We start from the raw sequence: 20579 nt of genomic DNA on the forward strand, positions 1-20579 counted from the left end.
ACACGCATGGAAAACAAGCAACCTTGTCGAAACCGAATCAAAAGACCCAGGCTACTTTGGCTCCACGCACCACAGTTGCATACGCTCGCCCAGCGATTCGCGTGCAACATCGAGATCAGTTTGGTCGCTGAGCAAGACCATGTCGCCTTCGTCATCCTTGTACTGCAACGCCAGCCCGCTGATGTTGAACTTGGATTGGATCATGTCGCATAGCTCGTTGTACGAGGCATCCTGCGAAAGCACAATGACGCGCGTGTCCTTGTAATGGCATTTGATTTTGAGCTGTGCGACAAAAAAAATTGGTGAGCGCGACACGAATTTGAGACAAACAAACAAACAACAACCAACCAACCAAACCAACCAACAAACCAACTTATTCGTTTTGGGAGGGTACCTTTTGAACTGTGGCGGCAGCAGGCGGAGGAGCTGCACCACCACCAACGCCACCACCAACGCCACCACCAAAGGCATTGCCGGTCTTTCGCAGATTGGCAAAGCCGGCGTTGGAAGGGGCTGCTGCTGCGGCGGCGGGAGCTGGGGTGCCAAACTTGCTGGCCATCGCACTCACACGGGGAGCACCGGCGCCAGCACCCATAGGAGCAGCAGCAGGTCGACCTGGAGCTGCGGCTGGTCGCGATGGATTTGCGGCTGGTCGCGATGGATTGGCGGCGTACGTGGTTGGTGTTTGGAAGGGTTGGGCGTACGCATCCCCGCCCGCGGCGGCAGCAGGACGTGCGGCGCCCGCACCTGGACGTGCAGCAGAAGGTCCTGGCCGCGATGCAGCCGGAGCAGCCGCAGGAGCCGGGGCTGGCCGTGACGCTTGCATCTGCGCCATGCGAGGTAGACTGGCAGCAGGGTTGGGCTTGGTGTACTGGGACAATTTCGCATTGTTGGCAGCGGCAGGGACGGTTGATTTGGCCAGAATGGCCGCTTGCTGAGCAGCATAGTGCTGCTGTTGCTGCTGCTGTTGCTGCTGCTGTGCCTGGTACTGCTGCTGGGGAGATTGATACGTCGGTGCAGCAGCTGCAGCAACGGCAGGCGGGCGAGTCACCGCAGGAGCAGCGGGGCGCGATGGCTGCTGTGCTGGTCGAGCTTGGCTCGCAGCGGGCACAGCCTTGGCTGGCGGAGCCGAACGCGGGACGCTTCGCGCGGGCGGTGGAGCGCGGGTCGTTGGAGGCGCAGCCACTGGCGGGGGATCGTCCTCGGCAAACTCGTCGTACTCGGGCTCTGCAAGCTCGTACGACGGCAGGGATGCCGAACCTTTGGCCAGCAGCTGACGCGCGGCATCGACGTTGCCGGAAGCAGCGCTCTCGAGAAGCTGCCGACCGGAAAACCCAGAGTAATTGTCGCCTTGTCGCACTGCGGCGACGACCTTGGCCTTCTGGGCCTTAAACACGGTGCCAGCCGAGGCGATCTTGTCCTTTGGAGGCCGAAAGATGCACTCCGAGTCCAAGGTGTACAGCGGCGTGCTTGCCAAACTAAACGCGCCGCTAGCAAACGCGGCGGCAACCTCCTCAATGCGTTGGTGCTTGACCTCTCGCTTCCACTCTGCAGCCGACGCCACGTCCTCTTGAGCGTACTGCATATCGTTCAGACCTGCGAGGGCCAGGCCTCGATTGAACAAAACCTCGCACATGTACAGTTTGTGGGCCATTCCGAGCTGCGTGTAGTCGATGCGATCGTTCCCTCGCAACCGTCGGAAGGCCTCGTCAAAATCTTCCAGCGCCATCTCGTAGTTCTGGTCGCTATAATAGGCAATGCCCCGTTGGAAGTATGCGACTGCGAGGTGTTCGTCCTTGGTGACAGCGGCCGTGAACGCCTAGCAAAAACCAAAGCGAGTACAAGCGATCCAATTGAGTTAGTTTGGTAACTGTTGCATCTCAGCAGCGCGCATGACGAAACGTTTCGTGTTCCAACCTCCCCCTCCAGAAAAAGAAAAAAAAAAAGAAAGAAAGAAAAAAAAAAAAAGGTCGGTCGTTGATTGAGATTCAGGATCGAATCACAGATTCTGAGTGGTTCAGAAGCAAGAATCAAGTCAAGAGATCCATCAACATCAAAACTAGCCTGATAGTTCAGGATCAACTCAGGATCAAATCGGAATCAAATGCATCAGCTCGTTGAACTCGAAAACACAAACCGAGTTGTAGAATTCTCGCTTTTGCATTGGAAATTTGCAATGGAAAACCAGCAGCTTTTTTTTTTTTTTTTTTCTTTGGCATTGTGTTTTGGCCACCCGAACGTTCGCACTTGCGCGAGGACGCGACTCTGAGGGCGACGCTTCCGCCACGGGCCCATTGGCAAGCGCTGACCAAGCACACCTACGTCCTTGCTCATCCGGCCGTCAATCCGAGTCCCCAACGTTGGTGGAAACGGCGGTTGACTGGTCCGGGTTGCATCGAACCACTCCAAAAGCCGCAACTCTCGCTTTTCGCTGCCTGGCTCGTCTGCCACTCTGGCACACAACATGGACCTCCGCCCCCACCCCTTCAAACAGACTCACTTGGATGGCCTCGGGGTGGCGGCCGGCGCGCAGCTGGATGGATCCGATCGTGAACATGATTTTGGACGAGTCGCCGCAGTCGTTCTCGAGCAGGTCGAGCGCCTTGTCGGACTCGCCCTTGTCAAACAGACCGGCAGCCTCGTTCCACTTGACCAGCGTGTCCTTGAGCGACATTGTGTGTCTGTGGTCGGGGTCTTTGCAGAGTGCAGTAGTGGGAAAGTTGACGAGAACACTGAGAATGACAACGACAAAAAAAAAAAAAAAAAAAAAAAGACTGAGAAAGGGGCAAATTTCTGAGCAAAAGGTTGCAATTTTATTTTCAGTATGGATGTTTCATCATGTTCAGTCCCGCTTCTTACCCCCCCCCCCCCAGCATCGCTCTGGCTTTTTTTTTTGCTCAGGGATTATGGAACTCTATTGACGAGCCAAGGAACATTGATGGCGACCCAGACGCAGAGACAATCCATCCACGCCGAGCCGCGCGTCCCGGGACTCGTGATTGTGCGCAACTTGCTGGACGCGGACGACTGCGATGGCTTGCTTGCGACCGTGGACGAGTCTCGCTCCGAAGCCGAGGCGCAACGAGCCGCGGTTGCCATCGCCAACGCGAATGTCGGATCCGACCAGGTGGACGACGCTCAGCCGACCAAGGAACACGCGTATCTCGATCAGATGATGCATTTTGGCCAGCTTCCGTGGTTTGCCACTTGGGCAGCGGATCGTGTGGCAATGGTCCTGCCCCAGGTCATTGCTGCGCTGCAGAACGAGCACCGCAACGAGTCAGTGCGTCAAGACCAAGAAATTACAGCACAAGAGGCTCAACAAGCAGATGTCAATACTACTAACATGACACGAGAACTGGAGCTGCAGCGACTCGCAACGCGATCGCCACTCTTCAACCAGCTCATCCTGAATGTCTACTCACCTGGCAAGGGCATTCGCCCACATGTCGATTTGCTACAGTTCGACGATCTGGTAGTTTCTCTGTCGCTGGGCGCTCCCACCGTCATGACATTCAAGCCGATTTCAGGAGATGCTTCGCTCGAGCTGTGGCAGCAACATTGGGCTCGCGAGCGGGCTGCCGGCCACCTTGTACCGCCAGAACGGTCTGGCACCCCAGCGTCTGTCGAAGCATTTTGCAACACGTTTCCTCACATGCCAGAAGAGACAGCGGTGGACGTGTGGCTGGCACCTGGCGATTTGGTCGTGCTTGTGGGACCTGCGCGCTGGCGCTGGACGCACGAGATTGCATTCCGCGATGCTGATCCCCTCGAAAGCGGAGAGCTTCTACCTCGTGGCTTTCGAACTTCTATAACTCTGCGAGCACTGCGCGATTGGACCGGGCAAAACTAGAAACTAGAACAGGATTGCTGGTTTTGGTGGCCACGTATCGAGACGAGTATGTTGCGATGGATTGATTTAATGAATGACTCATGAGCACGAGAAGCATGGCAAGCGTCTGCTTCACGATTGTAACTGAAAACAAACAAAAGCCAAGTTCCTTCTTGTGTTACTTCTTGCCGGCGGCAACACGACGCTTGCGAGCTGTCACAATGTCAAAACCAAGTCAACAAGTTAGTCTCGACAGCGCAAAGCATCCCTACTGAAGCACAGCAAGAGATAGTCTGAATGACAAAACCAAGCACAGCACATGACGACTTGCCTGCTTCGCTGTTTCGCGATGCCACCTTCTCGATGCTGTTGCGAGCGGCAACGCTGCGGCATGAGAGAGAAAGCTTGCGAATGGTGTCATTGCCATCAATCAAACGAGCAATTTCCATTTCGTAGCTGTCGCCAATGCTGTTCGTCTGCGACAGTGAAAGTGGAAGCGGCAAAAAAGAAAAAGAAAAAGAAGAAGTTAGAAGTGAGAAAAGAAATTGGCCCCCACTTGCACCAACAGATCAGATCAATGAAGACACACCTGGTTGGTCAGCTTGAGCTCGATCAAGGTCTTGTTGTCCACAATCGCCGCAATCATTTGCTTGATCACTTTGCCCGAGATTTGGTTGGTTTCGAGGTGCAGCACTTGAATGGTCGAGTTGGTCTTGAGCGAGTCAATCAGATCCTGAGCAGCACACCCACACACGACACAAACGCACAGAGGAAGGAAACGAGAGTGTGAGCAACCACGCGGCCACTTTGCAGAAATTGGAAACCAAAGCAAGCTTTACGTGAGCAACAGCATCCGAAACGTGCGCATTGGACATCTTGACGTCAATGATATGCGTGTTGCCACCAAGAGCTCGGGCAAACGCGGCAGCACGCTCCACCGTCAGGTCGGGATGGTTGTTGAGGTTGATGGCGGTGAGCGTCGAATCGTTGGACTCGACACGCTTCAGGGTCTGGTCCAAGTCGACGGAATTGACGCCGTCATCGCGCGGACGATCGACTTGAGTTGCTGTGTGGAGAACACGCATAGGGGGCATCAGACGAGCGCGAGGCAGAGGAAATTGAAGAATGTGAGCAAACAACAAAAGAGAAGGAGGCAACGAAACGATAGCACAGAGCTGACCAACGTACCAACCACAACAGAGGGCATGCCGATGCCGCTGTTGCTGTTGCTGTTGCCACTGCTACGGCTGCCAGCAGGGCCAGCTGCAACAATCGGACGGACAACACGGCCGCGCTCACGATCCTCTTCATTCAGCTCCTCGGCCATTTTGAGCAAATCCGCCTCGGACTGGCCGGTGAGCGCGACAAGGAGCTCGTCATCGGCATCAATCGCGGCGCGTGCCTTGGATGCAGCCGCGGATTCAGTGGCAACCGGTGGCTGCTTGCTGAATGCCGGCGACGACGTTGTGGATGAAGTAGCGGACTTGGTGGGTGTGCGATACGGGATTTTCTCTAAAGTGAAGATCCGAGAGTTCCACAGACAACACGCAAATGACAGGAAGAGAGAGGGGGGGGGGAAAAAAAGGGTCAAAGTCAGCATTCGAAACAAGCGGCCAGATTTCTCAGTTCAATGAGTGTTGAGGAATTTCCCTTCTCGCTCGTTTCTCTGCAATCCCTTGATCATTTTCGCTCTCTGAGATCTCGTTAGCACGCGATGACGGCTCGAGACAGCAAATCTGAGGGTTGACGAATTTGTCACTTTCAGAGTGTTTCTCTGTGGATCTTTTGTTGGAGATCAAACTCTCGCTCCATGCGTCGTCCGGTGTACAGCATGAGATCCGACCGCGCAATCTCCTGAACTTCAAAAAAATTCGAGCCGCCGTGATCGTGATCACGAATCCTTCCAGCGATCACAGGAGTGCCGAGCAAATTCGTCAACCAATCTTTTGTCTCGTTCTCGAATTTCAGACGTCGCTGTGCTGTGCTCGGATCGAGCGACTGAGTGATTGAGTGACTAAGTGAGTGGCCAAGTGAGTGAGTGCGGGTTACCCTTCACGTCGGGCGTGCTCTCGGCTTGCGAAAGCATGAATTTCTTGAGTTGGTCGGGATTGTAGCTCGACGAATCGACGCCCGACGACGACGACGACGACGACGACGACGACGACGACGACGACGACGACGCCGCTGCAGTTGGACGACGTGGCGCAGACGATGACGACGATGATGAAGCGCCGCGCGGATGGGAGGGCGCGGACTCGTCCTGCCCAAGTATGCAGCACAACGGGATTGTGAGGAATTGAAGAAAAAAAAAAAAAACAGGAGGAGTAACGAGATTGATTCGACTAGAATCGCTTGACGTTACTGCCGCATTCACGGCGCTTGACTCTTTTTTGACTCTTTGTTTTTTTGTCAAACCTTTGCTTTCTCATTCTCTCCAATTTGGTCCTGCAACGCAGTGTTCTGTCGATCACGATCCAGCGTCCCAGTCCTGGTTTGTTGTCGCTCACCTTCAGTTCGTCGGCGAGCTGGTTGAGCTCTTCCTCAGTGAGACCTTCGAAATCTTCGTCCGACATTCTGAAATTCTCAAACGTTTGTCTTTTTGTTCAGAAATGAGTGCGTTTGCCACCAATTGGGACACAAAAATCCAATTCATGCTCACTTGCTGGCACATCAATATCGACTACATTTTTCATTCGAGCTCACTGGACCAAGAGGAAGGAGCTCGGAGCTCGGAAACCGAATCGAGGTCTGAAATTGCGAGAGCTTCGGTTTAATACTTGAGCGACCTTTCATTGCATTGAACTGCATTACAAATCCAACATCCGTCGTTCGTACTTGTATCGAGTCAAAGTGGATTTGAATCGCGATTCATAATTCACTCAGTCCTCCTCTATTTGATTCTATTGCAAAGGTGACTGAATACAAGCCACGCTACGCTCCAGTGCTGTGTGTGTGTGTGGGTTTGGTGGTCTCCCCTTTTCCACACTCATTCGGTGGAAGTCACAAGGACGACGGCGTTTCTCCGCAAGCACAGACCTGCTCAGCGCCAGCAACAAACACAAAAAAGCAGAGGAAAGAGGACCACAAGGGATCCAGAACAAAAAAAGAAAAAAAAAAAAAAAAGGGAACGGAGATCTCGTCCTTCCATCGTGACTGAGGGCTGCCCGTCTGCAGAGACAGTGCGACGGGTGGTGATTGCTGCATCACTGCCTCTTGAAGCACGAAACGGGACCCCAGGGGCGGAGGCGGGGGGGGGGGCGCAGAGGAAGAAGGAAGGGAACGGTCCGCCACAATACACCAACTCTAACTGCATCGCCCTTTCTAGCATCGTTCCACTCACCTGGTCTTGCTGTCATCCTCGTTGTATGCTTGACAACAGATTGCTTTAGATCAGGCAGTACAAGAATCAAGCCGAAAGTAAAACAAGCCAAGGAACAGACCAACACAACCCGCTTCGTCAAGCCATTTCGAGCTGATTTTGCAAAAGGCCCCTGTACACAACAACAACAACAACAAACCAGAATGGCGACCCGATTCACAACATACGAGCACCCAACGTTCGACACGTCGTCCGTGGACTGGACGGATCCCGTCTCGGTGGCGGAGGGCAAGGAGCGCTTTGTTCGCGAGCGCCTCATCCTCACAGAAGTCACCGCCATCTTCCGAGAGCAGACCTCGGCATGCTATCGCCGTGAGGGTGTCAACCACCTCGAAAACTGCAAAGACGTCGTCGAGGCCTACCAGCGACACTTGGACCGGTACTCCAACCCCCGCAAGCCTCTCGACAATCCCTTCCGACGCATCACCGAGCTGCGACTCCAGCAACAAGCGGCCAAGGACGAGTAACAACAACAAAAACAAGTCAAAGCAACAAATAGCAGAAGCGCGCAAGAAGAGGGTGTTTATTTTGTCTTCTTTTTGGGTTGGTTTGTCGTTTGTTGCATTGTCCAAATGTGCCTGTGTTTTCAAAGCATGTGAATTGTGAATGATGTTTGAACGTTGGCACAATCTCGTTCGTATCACGACGGCAGTAGGGGGTGGAGGACCAACGGAGCCATGAATGAGGGGAAGCAGCGGAAGCAGCGGTGCGTTTTTTTGTTTTTTTCAAGCGGCCAGATGAGAATTTGTCCTCCTTGTCAATGGAGGATGTTTCGTCGATTGTTGGAGGATGATTCGTCGATTGTCGAGCCAGACTGCCGATTCGTTGAGCCAGAGCGATGATTCGTTGAGCCACCATGCAAATGACAATTCGTTCACTGATCAGGTGCATTGGCAGCTGTCTGGCATTTCCTTCTGTTTCACTGACCAAATTCGCACATCCACATGAACAATCATAGTTTATGGAAGGTTGCATTGTCCATCACAAATCCACGCCTTGTACGTTCAATCTTTGATCACGAGTGTTCAATTACCATTGCAGAACACCGTACCCCCTTCCGTCCGTTCGTCACCGCAATACTCGATCATACACGCACTGTATTCTGGATCATTATGGGCAAGTTTCGGAATTGGAGGACAACAATCACTTCTCAAAAGCGAAACAAATCTGTTTCACTTCAGTCCATTTCGTTGCTTTCTCACATGGTAACTGCTGCGAAGGCCTATTCATGGGTCTCTCCCACTCTACTCTATCGTGCACTCTGCCACCCGCAAGACACAGTGCCGCGATTCATTGTTGATACTTTCACCGACTCTTTCCATCGAAACTGGGGTCGAACGACTCGATCAGTTCTTGGCGATTCTTGGCGAATTTTGGCGCCTTTTTTTTTTTTTTTTTTTTTTTTTTTTTTGCTTTGGTTTGGAATCTTCTCCCTGCTCCTGTCTGTCGCCTCTCCACCCTCCCCGCTCGCATGCCGCTGCAATGCAAATGATCCCTTGCCCCTGCAATTGAGCCGCTGCGCATTGAAGCCCCGAACCAGCGGCGAACGAGCGCATGGCTTTTTTTTTTATCTTTTTTTTTTATCTTTTTCTTTTCTTTGTCTTCTTTTTTCATTTTTATTTTCTCAACCGGCTCCTGTCGTTTCAGCGCCCCTCCGTCTACTACGTTGAGTGATACTATGAGCGCGAATAGAGAAGTATGGTGGCATGGCCGGCTCGCACCCGTCGCTTCAGACTGTCGTGTTGGCTGTTCCTGCCCTTTTTTTTTTTTTTTTTTTTTTTTTTTTTTCCCTTTCTTCCTTTCTGCTTCTCCCTTCTCCCGCTCTCCCCGCCTGCCGTCCCTCAGTTCCTTGTGACACGCCCTCGGTGTAATTTAGTCAACAAAACTAAAGCATCGATTTTGACTTTGATGGCGGCAAGGAAAGGAGGTTCTGACCAGTTGTTTCACTTTTGCTTTTTTTTTTCTTTGGATAGGCAGCGAATCCAGCTCAAGCACCGTTCAGGTAATGAATGTGATTGCCCTACTCGTCACACTGTAGTTGTCTTTGTCCTGACTTGACTAACTTTGCTTTTATTGCATTTGGACAGGGAACAGCTGAGCGCGTTGGCCGCATGTCTTGGCGTCTCAGTCGATTTGGCGCCAATTTCAGAACTTACCACCCAGCTTGCCCAACGCGCCAAGCTCAAGCAGCTTTTGAATGGTCAACAAGCGGGCACTGATGCTCCAACTGACAAGCAGAAAACCGATGCCGCAGCTGCACTCCTGGAGTTGGAATTATCTCTCAGCTGTGCCAAGCTGGTGGTCCGCAATTTGTTGGGAGCTAGGTTGCTTGGGGCGCTGAATGACGAGCTTAACTCCAAGCTAGCTACCGACCAAAGTGTCCAGCAAGTCGAACAGCTGCGACGGCAGCTTGCTGCAACGAACATCACTGGTATGTGGTGTGTGTGTGTGTGTGTGTGTGTGTGTGTGTGTGTGTGTGTGTGTGTGTGTTTTCACTCATTCCTCGGTTTGCTTGCTGTCGATAGGCCCCTCGTATCCCACCGATGTTCGCGAGCTGAAGCGTGCCCCGGACCAGCAACGAGCCCGGGAAGATTGGCCTGAGGCTGTCGACCCTGTCTACCCACGCCACAACACGACCAAAGAGATTCTGACCGAAATTCACGAATCGTTTTTTGGCACTCGCTTGGCTCGCGACCGATTCAGATTTTTGCAAGTCGCCACCATGAGCGGTATGGGCAAAACAACCTACGGCGCGAACATTATCACGCACCTCCTCAAGGCTCTCGAGAATCCGGCAGCGGATCTCGGCTTTCCAGAGAAGCACAGGTCATTGTTGATTAATCTGCTCACCCATTGTACGCAGACCGTCTTCATTGATTTCAACGGTCGAGGCGACGGTCTCGCATCTGCAGATGACTTTGGCACCGACGTCTGGCTTGCCAAACGTCTTGCTGCTCGCGGCCTGCTGGACTTGCCCATCAAGAGAGTTCGTGATTTGCTGAGTCGGATGAGCGACCTCGACGTCAAATCGGTCATCCGCGAGCTCTGGCGACGCTTGCGCGAGCGCCAGCAGATTCCCGACGATGAACACGCTCTTTTGATCATCCACATCGATGAATATCAGCTCGCCCACCGCTTCCTGTGTGAACATGAAAACAAGACCTCGCAAGCCGCCAGCCGCGCGCTTGCTGATGCCTTCAATGAAATACTCGCATGCAACATGGGCTCAGATGAGAACACTGTGGTGGTACTTTTGACAGCCACTTCAACCGCCGGTTTGACCCAGCACCCGCTCACGACTCATAGGATGAAAATGGTGTATCTGGAGCCGCTCCCGCTTTCTACTGCCCTAGACCTACTTGAGACGAAATGGTTGGCATCTTCAAGCCAGCTCCACCCATCGTGGCGGGACAACGTCCAGTTTTGCCAGTTTGTTCAAGATGTCGGCGGTGCTCCGACTCTCCTCCAAGACCTTTCGTGGCATACTCAGCTCGGAGCAGCGCCCGGGAAGGACAACGTCAAAACTGTCCTTTGGCAGCTTGCAGGATCGCTGCAACCCCGAACTACAAGCAACATCGAAGCGTTTGCAAAGTCCACAGACAACATCCTTCAGCTGGCTGATCTCACGCTGACCCAGCAGTCTGTTCCGGCATCGACAGCTATTGATCAGGTGACGATTGAAAGGCTCGCATTCGAAGGGATTCTGACTCTGGCTCCAGGCGCTGTTGGCGAGGTCGTGGTCGGTTGTCCTATTCCGTTCATGAACTACCTGCTCAACCAGAACTTTGCAACGACTTGCGGGCATGCAGTGCATTTGTTTCAGATCCCTTTCGAGTCTGTTGGAGACGGGGATATTTTCGAAACCGCTGCGCACTTGTCGTTGACGGCACATCTCCGCTTGCTCGTTCAAACTGGTCAGGATCGCAATGTCGCCAGCCTTCTGCGCATCAAAAACCTTACCGACCTTCGCGGTTTTGCTCAGGCTACCGCACTTCTCCACGCCTTCTCCCCGTCTGCTTCTTACGTGCCGATCATCGAGGACACGCAGATTCTGTCCAACAGCAATTCGACCTTCGAGTTCTTCACTCGTCGGGTTCAAGGAAGAAGCCCCTGGTCCCTCAAGCAAGAGGATTTCGGCTCGATGGCCTCCTGTGTTGACACCCCAGCAAGCCGCATTCCGGTAGTTCAGACGCTGAAAAACACTTATGGAGTCGACATGTGGGTCTTGCTTCCCGCTGAGCACAAATTGTACGCAAAGACGAAACCCGTGTTGCTTCTCTTCCAATTCAAGCATCGTCAAGCCGTGAGTCGAGACAAATTTTTCAGAGATACCCATGACACGATCCAAACGACTCTGAAACAGGTGACCGCAGGTGTTACAGACTCGCAGACCGGCGAGACCTGCGACGTACTGATGGTCGTGATGGTATCTGGAACCGCGAGTCAAAGCCTGAAAGAAGCCACTCGTCTTGCGGCAGATCGGAAATGGGCCAAAGAACTGGCAACATTCAACGAGCAACCCGACCCTCGTGTGATTGTTCTCATGGGCGAGGATGTGCGCCGAATTGTGCCTTTCATGTGGTCGCGCTTTCCCGACACGGGTGACTGGGTCGTGCCGAACGAGGACGATTCGTCCAGCCAGGATTCGAGTATGGCGGATGGTTCGTCAAGCCAGACTGATGATTCTTCCACTGATCAGTAGCATTTGGACCTGTCTGTTTCTTGCTGTCTGTCTTTCAGTTCACGAAGCTCTTTGCTCGTGCTCTTTTTGCAAATCTATGATGTGTTAGACAGCTCGACTGTTCCAACGACAACATCTTTCCGTCATTGCATTGTTTCAACTTGTTTCGAACAAGTTCTTTTTGTTTCAATCAGTTTTGGAACACGGTTTTTGTTGTTTGAGACTTTTGGGTGTTTGTATTCAAGGCCAGAAAAAAAAAATCAAACAAAAACACCACAACTTGAACAAACTGCATTGAAAAAAAAAAAACCAACTTAACCATGCACCATAGTTTTTTTTTTTCGTTGTGTGTGACTGTGTTTTTGTTTTACGCCGTGGAAGGGGTCGACACGGCTCGCGAAAGAACCATACGCTTGAGCTCTTCGATTTCGTCTTCGAGGAAGGCCACGCGAGCACGAAGCTGCTGGTTCTCCTCAGAGAGGGCATCGGCCATGAGGCCAGTCATGTCCTCCTTGAGCTTCTTGGCATCGCGGCAGCGCTTGGCGGCCTCGTTGTTCTTGCGGCGACGCTCCAGATACTTTTCAGTGCGCTGGGTGGCGGGGGCAACAGCAACGCGTGGCTTGCGGGCAGGAGTCGTGGGCGAAGCACCTGCAGCAATGGCGGCAGCGGCAGCGGCGGCAGCAACGGCAGCCACAGAGCCAGGGGCGGGACCCTTCACCAGGGCTGCCTGTTTCTCGTACAGGCTCAGGTCAAAGGTCTGAGAGCTCAGCATGGAGGTCGACGACATGTTGGTAGAGCTCTCCTCAATCTCGGCAAACGAGCGACGAGCGCTCAGACGTGGCGAAGAGGCAAAGCTCGAAGAGCTGGGGGACGCTGGCAAAGCAGCCACGACGGGCGGGATGACTTCGTGCTGCAGCATGGCGTCGAGCGAGTCAAACGCATGCTCCAAGTACTGCAAGTCGGCCATCTGCTGCTGCTGCTGCTGATGCTGATCGGCAGTGTGAGCAGCGGCGACAGCGTCAAAGGACGAGGCAAGGGGAGAAGCCATGGGACGACCCTTCTTGAGCACGGGCTCGGCAGTCAGGTCAACAAAGCAGGCGGGCAACGGGTTGGCAGCATCTGCCAAGTGGGAGTGGACACTGGCGCCCATAATGTCGGGGGTCGCGAGGAGCAGCTTGAGGTCAACTTGGGTGTTTTCCAGCATGAGATGCGAAAGGGTGTCCACCCCGTCAATGCTAAATGCACAACTCGGTGTCGCGGACCTGGAAATCGGAGTGGTCTTGCGCGTCGAGGTCGGGGACAGGGGCGACCACGGGCGCAAGACCATGCATGCTAGGGTGAGCGGCGACACTGGCGGCGGCATGAGCAGCTTGGGTGGCGCCAGCGACGTGCGAGGACGGGTTTGCGGCGGTAGCAAAGGACAACATGATTGCGAAAATGGGGTGCTTGCTTCGGGAACGGTCGAAGACGACAAAAGACTGAAGGAGGAAGAAGACGGTAAAAGAGACGTGGAAACGCGCGGTTGGAAAGAAAATATCAGGCGTTACACACGACGGATTGAGAAAGCAAGTCCGTCAAGTAAAAAAAAAAGAATCAAAGAAAAACAGAAGATGAAAAATGTACAAGTTTCTGAGAAACAGTGTTAAAATGAGAAAACAAGCCAAAAAACGGAAAGGACGAGCGTCTTGAAACGGGGTCCCTTTTTGGATTTTGGATGGATGCTATTCTTCGGACAACTGAGTGTCTGGTTGGGAAGGTCGATGTGTGGGCTGGGCGGCTTGAAGGAAGACAAGCGTGGGGCACACAAAGAAAGGGGAGGTCGGGACGAACGAACGAACGAGAAGGCGTCGTGCGGCTCTTTTTTTGTTTTTGTTTTTGGGAGGGCAAAGGGGGGCCTGGGGACGCGGGGAACAACCTGAGGAAAGGCGCAGGGGGGCAGTTGGGAAGCTGCTGAAGGTCAGTTGAGGCGATTGGAAAAAAAAAGAAGAGTGAGGAACGAGTGAGTTTTGGATTTGGAAATTGAAATAGCCAAACGAGAAGCGCGAGAGAGTGAGGGAGAGAGAGAGAGAGGGGGAGGGAGCGACGGAGGGCAGAGGAAGCGACAGGTCGGTTGTGTAATAGACGGGAGGAAGAAGCGGGGCGTTACGTGATCAGCGGAAGCGAGAGAGAAAGTGAGCAAGAGAAAACGAACGATGAGGTAATTCAAGAAAAAAAAAAAAGAAAAAAAAAAAAGGACGGAATAAGGCAACCATGACGTCAGGCTGTTACGCAATGAGGTTGTTGATTGTCGTGTTCATTCGACGCCACACAAACCAGCTCATCGACAGCGGTGTGTGTGTGTGTGTGTGTGTGTGTGTGTGTGTGTGTGTGTGTGTGTGTGTGTGTGTGTGTGTGTGTGGGGCTGTTGGTTGTGCCGTATTGTATGCAACAAGAACGACAACAAAAGCCGAGTAAGCAGCCGCTGAAACAGCGTTGGATGACGCGACTTCCATCGAAACTCCAAACGTTTTGTCGAGCCATCTGCTGCTTCGTTGTCGCTCATGGCGCTCAGCTCAGTATTCAAACGATCGAGCAAATAACAACAATAATACTTGCTTATGATTTATTAAACTTTTTTTTTTGGGGGGGATCACTCGTCGCATGCTCGTTGCTGTGCTGCTGATTGCAGCCGGATTGCTCGCCCTTGCGCTCGTGCTGCTGCTGCCTGCCGCTGCCAAGGCCGTCCCGCTCCACTCGACTACGACTGCCAGTCAAGCAAGCGCCACTAAGAGCAGCCAGCGTCCTGGTGGTGGCGTCGTCGGACAAGAGGACCAACTCGCAGCCAATCCGTGGCTCCACTCGCTGCGACGGCGCGCGAGCATTGACCTGCCGCACCGCCTCGTTGATCGCGCGACCGGCAACCCGAACAAGCCACTGCTGACTTGATTGTTCAGCTTGGCGCAAGACACCAAAACAAAAGTCGGGTGCTCAAAACACACCACTCCCCTCGCTTGTCAACGTCCGTTTCAGATTCGTCTCAGGTTTTGTTTCGCTCAGAATTCACCAGCAGCATCATCATCACCGTACCTGAGATTCTGAAGCCACCAAAAAGGATTATGCTGAAATCGACTGGCCCGCAACCCAAGTTGGTGTACCTGCCATGGGACGGTGCTATGCGTAGAGGAATTCTGGTCGGATGGATGGACGCAGAGGAACGTCAGGCTGTCATTGCGTACACTGCTCTCGATCCGGGTCTGCCGTCGCCAATGGACTTGGCAGAGATGCAACGCCAGCTGCTGACTGCCGATCCGGGAGTACGCGCGCCAAGCACGCCGCTGAGCGTTCTCGGCCGCGCGTTTTGCCGCCAATGTGAAGCGGCAGCTCCGTTCTCGCACAACTCCTTGTCTGGCGCCACCGGGATGACCTTGGCACTGGCACAGTGTACAGATTGCTCAGCCAACTCTGCCGCCATTCGCTCACCATTGACTGGCTTGCTCCCAGCACAGTGGCCCGAGGCGCAATTTGGCACCCAGCCAGCACGCCTCATCTTCTTTACTCGACCAACCGCCAAGCAGTATTATTCAGCAACACCGCTCGAGCTCTCTGCACACGCCACGTCATCATCGGAACTAGCTGCACGTGCCTCGCCAGTCGACGACGCGCTGTGTTGGATGAATCTATCGGCAGGCTTGTCGCCCGTTGATGGCGCACTCATTCTACCCTCCTCGGTCCAACTAGAACCGCGTGCCGTCGCCGAGCAGCGGCCATCGCTTAGTTGGAGGGCCTTTCTGGCCTTCCTATTCCTCGTGGAGTGGATTTGCAAGCCGATACAGGCGGTCTTGCAGCAGCCGATTGGTATTCCGCGGATTTATGCAGCTCCGCTTTGTTCCATTTCATCGACCGGTAATTGCATGTCATCCTTGTGACAGTGGTGATTGTTTTTTAAAACACGGAACATCCCCTTTCTCAACCGCCGTGTCTTGTCTAGGCTTTCAGCTCAACGTGCGGATTCAACAGCTGCGCTCCTTTCGAGCCGCCATGCAAAGCCTTCCTCTTGCGTGGCACAAGAGCCACGCCACTTCGTCTCATTTCATCCGGTGAGAGATTTCTTCTTTTGTTCTGCCATGCCTTTGGATTCGACTCGGCCAAAACGTCTCACCTTCTGAGCTAGGCAATTCAACACGCTCTGGCTCTTCCTCAACGATGTCATTTTCGGAGTGCATTTCGGTTGGGCTCTCATTGCAAACATGCCCGCAGTACTTGTTGTGCTCGACCACTGGATGCAGGTACAACGCGCCAGAGCTTCCAACTGTTCTCGTGGCTTTGAAGCAAACAAACAACCCCCCAAACAAACAAACAAACAAACAAACAAAAACACAACCAAACTCACCCCTATCTTCGTTGAACTAGAACTTTTTGCACGACTCCATGATTGCTCGCGTGCATTGGCTGATGGGCGAGCCAGCAGGCATCAAGATGAACGAACCTCTTGCCACGACACTCGGCAGCGCCATGCTGCAGCTGATCGAGGTGTGGTCTGTGTGGCTGCACCTGCTCCGGCCGTACTTGCCGCTGGTGCTCTACGCAATCGCCTTTTCTGGGCTTATTGGAGGCTCGATGGTCTTGTCCCTGGTCTTGGACTTGATTGGGCTGCTCTCGTTGCATCTCAAGATCTCGTACGTTGTTTTGGCCCGCATCTATCGCTGGCAGCTCACTGTGCTGGCGTCGTTGTGGCGTTTATTCCGCGGTACGTTTTGGCAACTGCGTGTTGAATATTCAATTGGTTCGTTGCAAGGTTTTTTTTTGTTTTGCCAACGTTTTGCTTGGACATTTGCTCAGGCTTGAAAAGCAACGCTTTGCGCAATCGCATCGACTCGAACGAGTTTTCTGTCGAGCAACTTTTGCTCGGAACGGGCGGCTTTACCATCTTGCTGCTGCTGTTTCCAACACCAGCAATGTTTTACTTGTACACTCTCTTGGTAAGAAACGGGGCCTGTTCGTTTTCTTTGCGAGCACCAAAAATCTCATTTGGAACCTGAACTTGGCTTGCAGCTTCAATCTTCCATCGTGCTCCTCCACCTGATTCTCAGCACCCTGATCGAAGCGTTGAATAGCTTCCCGTTGTTTACATTGATGCTTTTTACGAAGGACACGATGCGAATACCAGGCAAGGGACAACAAAACAAAAAGCCCTCATTACTGTGCTCGCGGTTGATCCAAAATTGCTCACCATCTTTTTCTCTGCTCTCACAGGCGGCGTGTATTTTGAGATTGCCGATGCAAAGTTTGCCCAGTCCCCTCTTGAACTGAAGGTACAGCAGCGGCTTTTGTGAATGGCAGGTCGGCGCGTGAACTCGAAACTCACCTTTTTTTTTTTTTTTTGTCTTTTCAGCACAAACCGCTAGCGTTCTCGTCTGTTTTCGTCGAGTATGGCCACACCATTGCCGACGTGCTTGCTCGCTACCGCCCATCCTTCGTTCTGCGTAGTTTGCTACGTGGAGATGCCATTCTTTCACTACAAACCCGGGCAAACCATTACGCTTGACAAAAGCTCAACTTGTTTGTGCTTTTTCGAGATAACGCGTCCGCACAGAAGCAAACACAGGTTGCTCACTACCGCGATTTGGATGTTGTATGTTTTTAAACTTTATTACACGAACCAAAAAAGCGGCTTGACATGAAGCACAACACACTTTTTGTGTTTTTTTTAAAGGTCGACCCGTCGGGTTGTTACCAGTCCTTGGCAATGTCGAACGACCACTGCCAGTCGAGGTGGGAGACCTTGTCGTCGTCGATGAACTTGCTCTTGACAGTGTAGTGGCCGCGAGCGAGCATGCCAGAGGGCGCCTCCTCAACCTGCGAGGTGTAGACGTAGGGCTCGGCGTTGGGGCCATAGCTGCCAACCATGACGGACGAGTTGTCGACTGTGTTGCAACAGGGGTTGGAGGAGCAGAGAGTGAGAAAAAAAGGAAAAATAAGAAAAGCCGAGTTGTTGGCTTCCAAAAAAGCGCCAACAACAACAACAAGGCAAGAATCCTCACCCTTGATGCCCTTGCGGTAGACGGCCTGGACGTAACGGAGACCAGCAACGAGCTTGTTGACGGTGAATCCAATCTTGATGCGGTACTCGCATCCCTCCTTGATGGTGAAGGGCGCGTCCTTAAGCTTGTTGAGATCGCCAGTCAGGTCGAGAGCGACGTCCGAGCGATCGGCAACAACGAGCGAGAGCTTTTGCACGACGACGGGCTTGCCTGTGGGGAAGGAAGGAAGGAAGGCACAAGATTGAAGTGTGAGTCAAACAACATTGGCAAAAAAAAAAAAAAAATCGAAAAAAAAACCATAGAAAAATCGAAAAATCCAAACGAAAATAGGAACTGTAATGTTGTTTGTATTGAAAAAAAAAAAGTTTTTTTTTTTTGTAATGTTCGTAGTCGGAATGAAACTGCGATCGAGTCATGTTGCAAAAGTGCACCACGAACGAGATGAAGACAAAGTGAAACCGAAAGTGAAAGTGTGGGAGAAACAACGACAAAACACAAGCACACACAGCACTGGAACGGGGCAGGAGGTCGAAGGGGAAAAAGAGAAAAAAAAGAAAAAAAAAAGAAAAAAAAAAAGAAAAAAAAAGAAAAAAAAAAGAAAAAAAAAAGAAAAAAAAAAGAAAAAAAAAGGAGGAAAAAAATGCATTCTTTCGAATTGGCAAGTTTTCGTTTGCAAAACGAGAGCGACGCACATGCGATGGATGAGTCACGGCAGCAGCAACAGCAACACAAGCAGCCGCGGCATGAAGCGACTCGCGCTCGGAAGCAATGAACAAAAACGAAGCAGAAACAACCACAAAAAAAAAAAAAAAAGCATTGCGTTTTCCTCTTTTTTTTTTTTTTGCGTTTTCAATCTTGTTTTTTTTTTTTTTTTTGTGCCAACTCAACCAGCTGAGCAGACGCAACCATCCGCAAACGACACCCAACTGTGACGTTGTGACGCTTGACTGCCCGAGTTTCGTTCCATCACCAAATCGAAGAACATCAACAACCGAACAAAAAGAAAACGACAAAGGAAAAGAAAAAAAAAGTTGTGCCTTTTTTTTTTTTTTTTTTTTTTGTGGGAAATCAATTCAAATTCAATACAAAGTCAATACGTTTTTTTTTTTTTTTTTTTTTTTTTTTTTGCTTCTTCTATTGTTTCTATTGTTGGATTCGTTTACCTGTGGCAGAAGCACCGCCGCTGCCCTTGAGCAGCGACTCCTTCCACTTCTTGAGGGACTCGTCGTTGGCGTCGAGGTTCTTAAGGGTGTCGAGATCGACGGCCTTGGGCGCCTTGTAGCCGGGGGTCTCTTCGACTTCAATGTCCTCGTCAGCCATTTTGTATTGTAACAACAGGGAAAAAAAAAAAATAAGACTGGAATATTTTTATTCGGATTGTTTTTGATCTGAAATGAAAACAAAGAGAGAGAGAGAGAGAGAGAGATCACACAGAGGCAACATGCATGTGCGGATCATCAAACACGGTACAGCAGAGCACAGGGCAGGAGATGGAGCAAAAAGAACGAAGAAAAAAAGCCCCAAATTCACAAAATTACTCATGCCAGAGACCGCTCGTGAGGCTCCCGCTTGCCTGCAGCAGCTGTCGCAGTAGTAGCAGCAGCAGTAGCTGCAGCGGCAGCAGCGCGGAAAACAACCTCGGTCTGGCCGTCTTGCTGGGCTGCAAAGCGCGCCGCAACAAACAAAAAGTCGCTGAGGCGGTTGAGATACTTGCCGACCGATTTCTCGCCGGCACCGCTCTGCAACAGAGGCACGACTGCGCGTTCTGCACGGCGGCAGATCGAGCGCGCTAGGTGCAGGTGCGAGCTGGCCAATCCGCCCGAGGGGAGAATGAAATTGGTCAATCTTGGCAAGAGGCTGTCGTAGAGATCGATGGCGTGCTCCAGTGCTCTGTGCAAAGTCCAAGCCATGGTTGGAAACGTCGTTGTGAGTGTGACACGCCTCCAAACACCAGCTTCATCATTATTCACGCTCGAGCAGAACGCCTTACGCCAATCGGACACCTTCAGCGTCGAAAGCCGTGCTCGCAAGCTGCAGGTTGAGACAATGGCCCAACAATGAATGAGCAACGAAAAGAGCAAACAACGTTTGACTCAAAGCAACGACAACAAACAACCACCACTGAGTTCTCAGACGGATTACCATGCGCGCTCGCTTCGCCGCCTCTTCCGGATCTTCCTCGTCATCACCAGCAGCGGCAACGCCTTGGTCTGCAGGCGTCGTGTCTGACTCGTCTTGGGGTGCCTTCCACGTTCGCGGGGTTCCAATCGACGACCCAATCTCGAGCAGTGCGCACTGAATGTCTTCGATCAGCGGCACGAGTTGGCCCTTCCTTGACTCTGCGCCCGATCCAGTCACTGCTGTAGTACAAGTAGCAGCAGCACTATCAGTAGTCCCAGTACTACCCGTGGACGGCACTACGCAATAGGCGCGCGCGAGTCCCAGCGCAGAGTTGAGCTCGTCCACGTCGCCCAGCGCGTTGAAGATGGCGTGCGCTTTGGTACGTCGCTCGCCCGTGTACAAGCTGGACGTCCCTTGGTCGCCCGTCTTGGTGTAGATGTTTGACTTTTTGATCTCCTTGGCCATTCTCGTCTTGTCACAACGCTTCCAATGGCTAAGAACGCGCGAGCTGTCAAAATGGATTCAAGCACAAAATGAGAACTGCTC

The 20579-nt window shown here is 52.3% G+C and overlaps 10 protein-coding genes across 10 annotated transcripts; 5 read left to right on the forward strand and 5 right to left on the reverse strand.

The window, feature by feature from the left end:
- Nucleotides 1-2741, reverse strand: CAOG_08039 (neutrophil cytosolic factor 2). Its single transcript, XM_004342591.2, has 3 exons — nucleotides 2501-2741; nucleotides 395-1819; nucleotides 1-282 (listed from the first exon to the last, which is right to left on the reverse strand). The coding sequence occupies exons 1-3, from the start codon at nucleotides 2672-2674 to the stop codon at nucleotides 52-54; spliced, it is 1830 nt and encodes a 609-aa protein (XP_004342640.1). The 5' UTR covers nucleotides 2675-2741; the 3' UTR covers nucleotides 1-51.
- Nucleotides 2742-2877: 136 nt separating this feature from the next.
- On the forward strand, nucleotides 2878-4024 carry CAOG_08040 (hypothetical protein). Its single transcript, XM_004342592.2, has one exon. It carries the CDS (start codon nucleotides 2939-2941, stop codon nucleotides 3851-3853), a length of 915 nt encoding a protein of 304 aa, XP_004342641.1. The 5' UTR covers nucleotides 2878-2938; the 3' UTR covers nucleotides 3854-4024.
- Nucleotides 3871-6445, reverse strand: CAOG_08041 (hypothetical protein). Its single transcript, XM_004342593.2, has 7 exons — nucleotides 6340-6445; nucleotides 5882-6092; nucleotides 5021-5344; nucleotides 4672-4898; nucleotides 4422-4565; nucleotides 4164-4308; nucleotides 3871-4045 (listed from the first exon to the last, which is right to left on the reverse strand). Exons 1-7 carry the CDS (start codon nucleotides 6403-6405, stop codon nucleotides 4011-4013), a joined length of 1152 nt encoding a protein of 383 aa, XP_004342642.2. The 5' UTR covers nucleotides 6406-6445; the 3' UTR covers nucleotides 3871-4010.
- A 272-nt stretch (nucleotides 6446-6717) lies between these two features.
- CAOG_08042 (hypothetical protein) lies at nucleotides 6718-7837 on the forward strand. The gene is made up of 2 exons (XM_004342594.2): nucleotides 6718-6743; nucleotides 7212-7837. Exon 2 carries the CDS (start codon nucleotides 7355-7357, stop codon nucleotides 7676-7678), a length of 324 nt encoding a protein of 107 aa, XP_004342643.1. The 5' UTR covers nucleotides 6718-6743; nucleotides 7212-7354; the 3' UTR covers nucleotides 7679-7837.
- A 533-nt stretch (nucleotides 7838-8370) lies between these two features.
- On the forward strand, nucleotides 8371-12235 carry CAOG_08043 (hypothetical protein). Its single transcript, XM_004342595.2, has 4 exons — nucleotides 8371-8416; nucleotides 9185-9213; nucleotides 9299-9642; nucleotides 9737-12235. The coding sequence occupies exons 1-4, from the start codon at nucleotides 8414-8416 to the stop codon at nucleotides 11911-11913; spliced, it is 2553 nt and encodes an 850-aa protein (XP_004342644.2). The 5' UTR covers nucleotides 8371-8413; the 3' UTR covers nucleotides 11914-12235.
- A 24-nt stretch (nucleotides 12236-12259) lies between these two features.
- Nucleotides 12260-13319, reverse strand: CAOG_08044 (hypothetical protein; the record flags this gene model as incomplete). Its single annotated transcript, XM_004342596.1, has 2 exons — nucleotides 12260-13066; nucleotides 13155-13319. The coding sequence occupies 2 exons, from the start codon at nucleotides 13317-13319 to the stop codon at nucleotides 12260-12262; spliced, it is 972 nt and encodes a 323-aa protein (XP_004342645.1).
- An 844-nt stretch (nucleotides 13320-14163) lies between these two features.
- CAOG_08045 (hypothetical protein) lies at nucleotides 14164-14817 on the forward strand (the record flags this gene model as incomplete). The annotated part of the gene is made up of 2 exons (XM_004342597.1): nucleotides 14164-14221; nucleotides 14561-14817. 2 exons carry the CDS (start codon nucleotides 14164-14166, stop codon nucleotides 14815-14817), a joined length of 315 nt encoding a protein of 104 aa, XP_004342646.1.
- Nucleotides 14818-14987: 170 nt separating this feature from the next.
- CAOG_08046 (hypothetical protein) lies at nucleotides 14988-17416 on the forward strand (the record flags this gene model as incomplete). The annotated part of the gene is made up of 8 exons (XM_004342598.1): nucleotides 14988-15774; nucleotides 15860-15968; nucleotides 16043-16157; nucleotides 16282-16618; nucleotides 16711-16850; nucleotides 16924-17038; nucleotides 17125-17183; nucleotides 17264-17416. 8 exons carry the CDS (start codon nucleotides 14988-14990, stop codon nucleotides 17414-17416), a joined length of 1815 nt encoding a protein of 604 aa, XP_004342647.1.
- Nucleotides 17417-17493: 77 nt separating this feature from the next.
- Nucleotides 17494-19269, reverse strand: CAOG_08047 (rho GDP dissociation inhibitor). The gene is made up of 3 exons (XM_004342599.2): nucleotides 19076-19269; nucleotides 17913-18122; nucleotides 17494-17795 (listed from the first exon to the last, which is right to left on the reverse strand). Exons 1-3 carry the CDS (start codon nucleotides 19230-19232, stop codon nucleotides 17602-17604), a joined length of 561 nt encoding a protein of 186 aa, XP_004342648.1. The 5' UTR covers nucleotides 19233-19269; the 3' UTR covers nucleotides 17494-17601.
- CAOG_08048 (cobalamin adenosyltransferase) lies at nucleotides 19270-20561 on the reverse strand. The gene is made up of 3 exons (XM_004342600.2): nucleotides 20055-20561; nucleotides 19903-19943; nucleotides 19270-19802 (listed from the first exon to the last, which is right to left on the reverse strand). The coding sequence occupies exons 1-3, from the start codon at nucleotides 20496-20498 to the stop codon at nucleotides 19451-19453; spliced, it is 837 nt and encodes a 278-aa protein (XP_004342649.2). The 5' UTR covers nucleotides 20499-20561; the 3' UTR covers nucleotides 19270-19450.
- Nucleotides 20562-20579: the final 18 nt, after the last annotated feature.

Source organism: Capsaspora owczarzaki, assembly GCF_000151315.2.
Source record: "Capsaspora owczarzaki ATCC 30864 unplaced genomic scaffold supercont2.17, whole genome shotgun sequence".
Taxonomy (NCBI): Eukaryota; class Filasterea; order Ministeriida; family Capsasporidae; genus Capsaspora; species Capsaspora owczarzaki.

Coding starts and splice junctions, on each gene's coding strand:
- CAOG_08039 (XM_004342591.2), bottom strand. CDS start 2,674: ATGTCGCTCAAGGACACGCTGGTCAAGTGGAACGAGGCTGCCGGTCTG. Junction 1,820..2,500: donor GCCACCCCGAGGCCATCCAA/GTGAGTCTGTTT, acceptor GGTTTTTGCTAG/GCGTTCACGGCCGCTGTCAC. Junction 283..394: donor CTGCCGCCACAGTTCAAAAG/GTACCCTCCCAA, acceptor TTTGTCGCACAG/CTCAAAATCAAATGCCATTA.
- CAOG_08040 (XM_004342592.2), top strand. CDS start 2,939: ATGGCGACCCAGACGCAGAGACAATCCATCCACGCCGAGCCGCGCGTC.
- CAOG_08041 (XM_004342593.2), bottom strand. CDS start 6,405: ATGTCGGACGAAGATTTCGAAGGTCTCACTGAGGAAGAGCTCAACCAG. Junction 4,566..4,671: donor TTTCGGATGCTGTTGCTCAC/GTAAAGCTTGCT, acceptor TGTGCTGCTCAG/GATCTGATTGACTCGCTCAA. Junction 4,309..4,421: donor AGCTCAAGCTGACCAACCAG/GTGTGTCTTCAT, acceptor TCACTGTCGCAG/ACGAACAGCATTGGCGACAG.
- CAOG_08042 (XM_004342594.2), top strand. CDS start 7,355: ATGGCGACCCGATTCACAACATACGAGCACCCAACGTTCGACACGTCG.
- CAOG_08043 (XM_004342595.2), top strand. Junction 9,214..9,298: donor CCAGCTCAAGCACCGTTCAG/GTAATGAATGTG, acceptor GCATTTGGACAG/GGAACAGCTGAGCGCGTTGG. Junction 9,643..9,736: donor TGCTGCAACGAACATCACTG/GTATGTGGTGTG, acceptor TGCTGTCGATAG/GCCCCTCGTATCCCACCGAT.
- CAOG_08047 (XM_004342599.2), bottom strand. CDS start 19,232: ATGGCTGACGAGGACATTGAAGTCGAAGAGACCCCCGGCTACAAGGCG. Junction 18,123..19,075: donor CGGCGGTGCTTCTGCCACAG/GTAAACGAATCC, acceptor CCTTCCCCACAG/GCAAGCCCGTCGTCGTGCAA. Junction 17,796..17,912: donor CTACCGCAAGGGCATCAAGG/GTGAGGATTCTT, acceptor GTTGCAACACAG/TCGACAACTCGTCCGTCATG.
- CAOG_08048 (XM_004342600.2), bottom strand. CDS start 20,498: ATGGCCAAGGAGATCAAAAAGTCAAACATCTACACCAAGACGGGCGAC. Junction 19,944..20,054: donor CGGCGAAGCGAGCGCGCATG/GTAATCCGTCTG, acceptor CTCAACCTGCAG/CTTGCGAGCACGGCTTTCGA. Junction 19,803..19,902: donor GCTGAAGGTGTCCGATTGGC/GTAAGGCGTTCT, acceptor GACTTTGCACAG/AGCACTGGAGCACGCCATCG.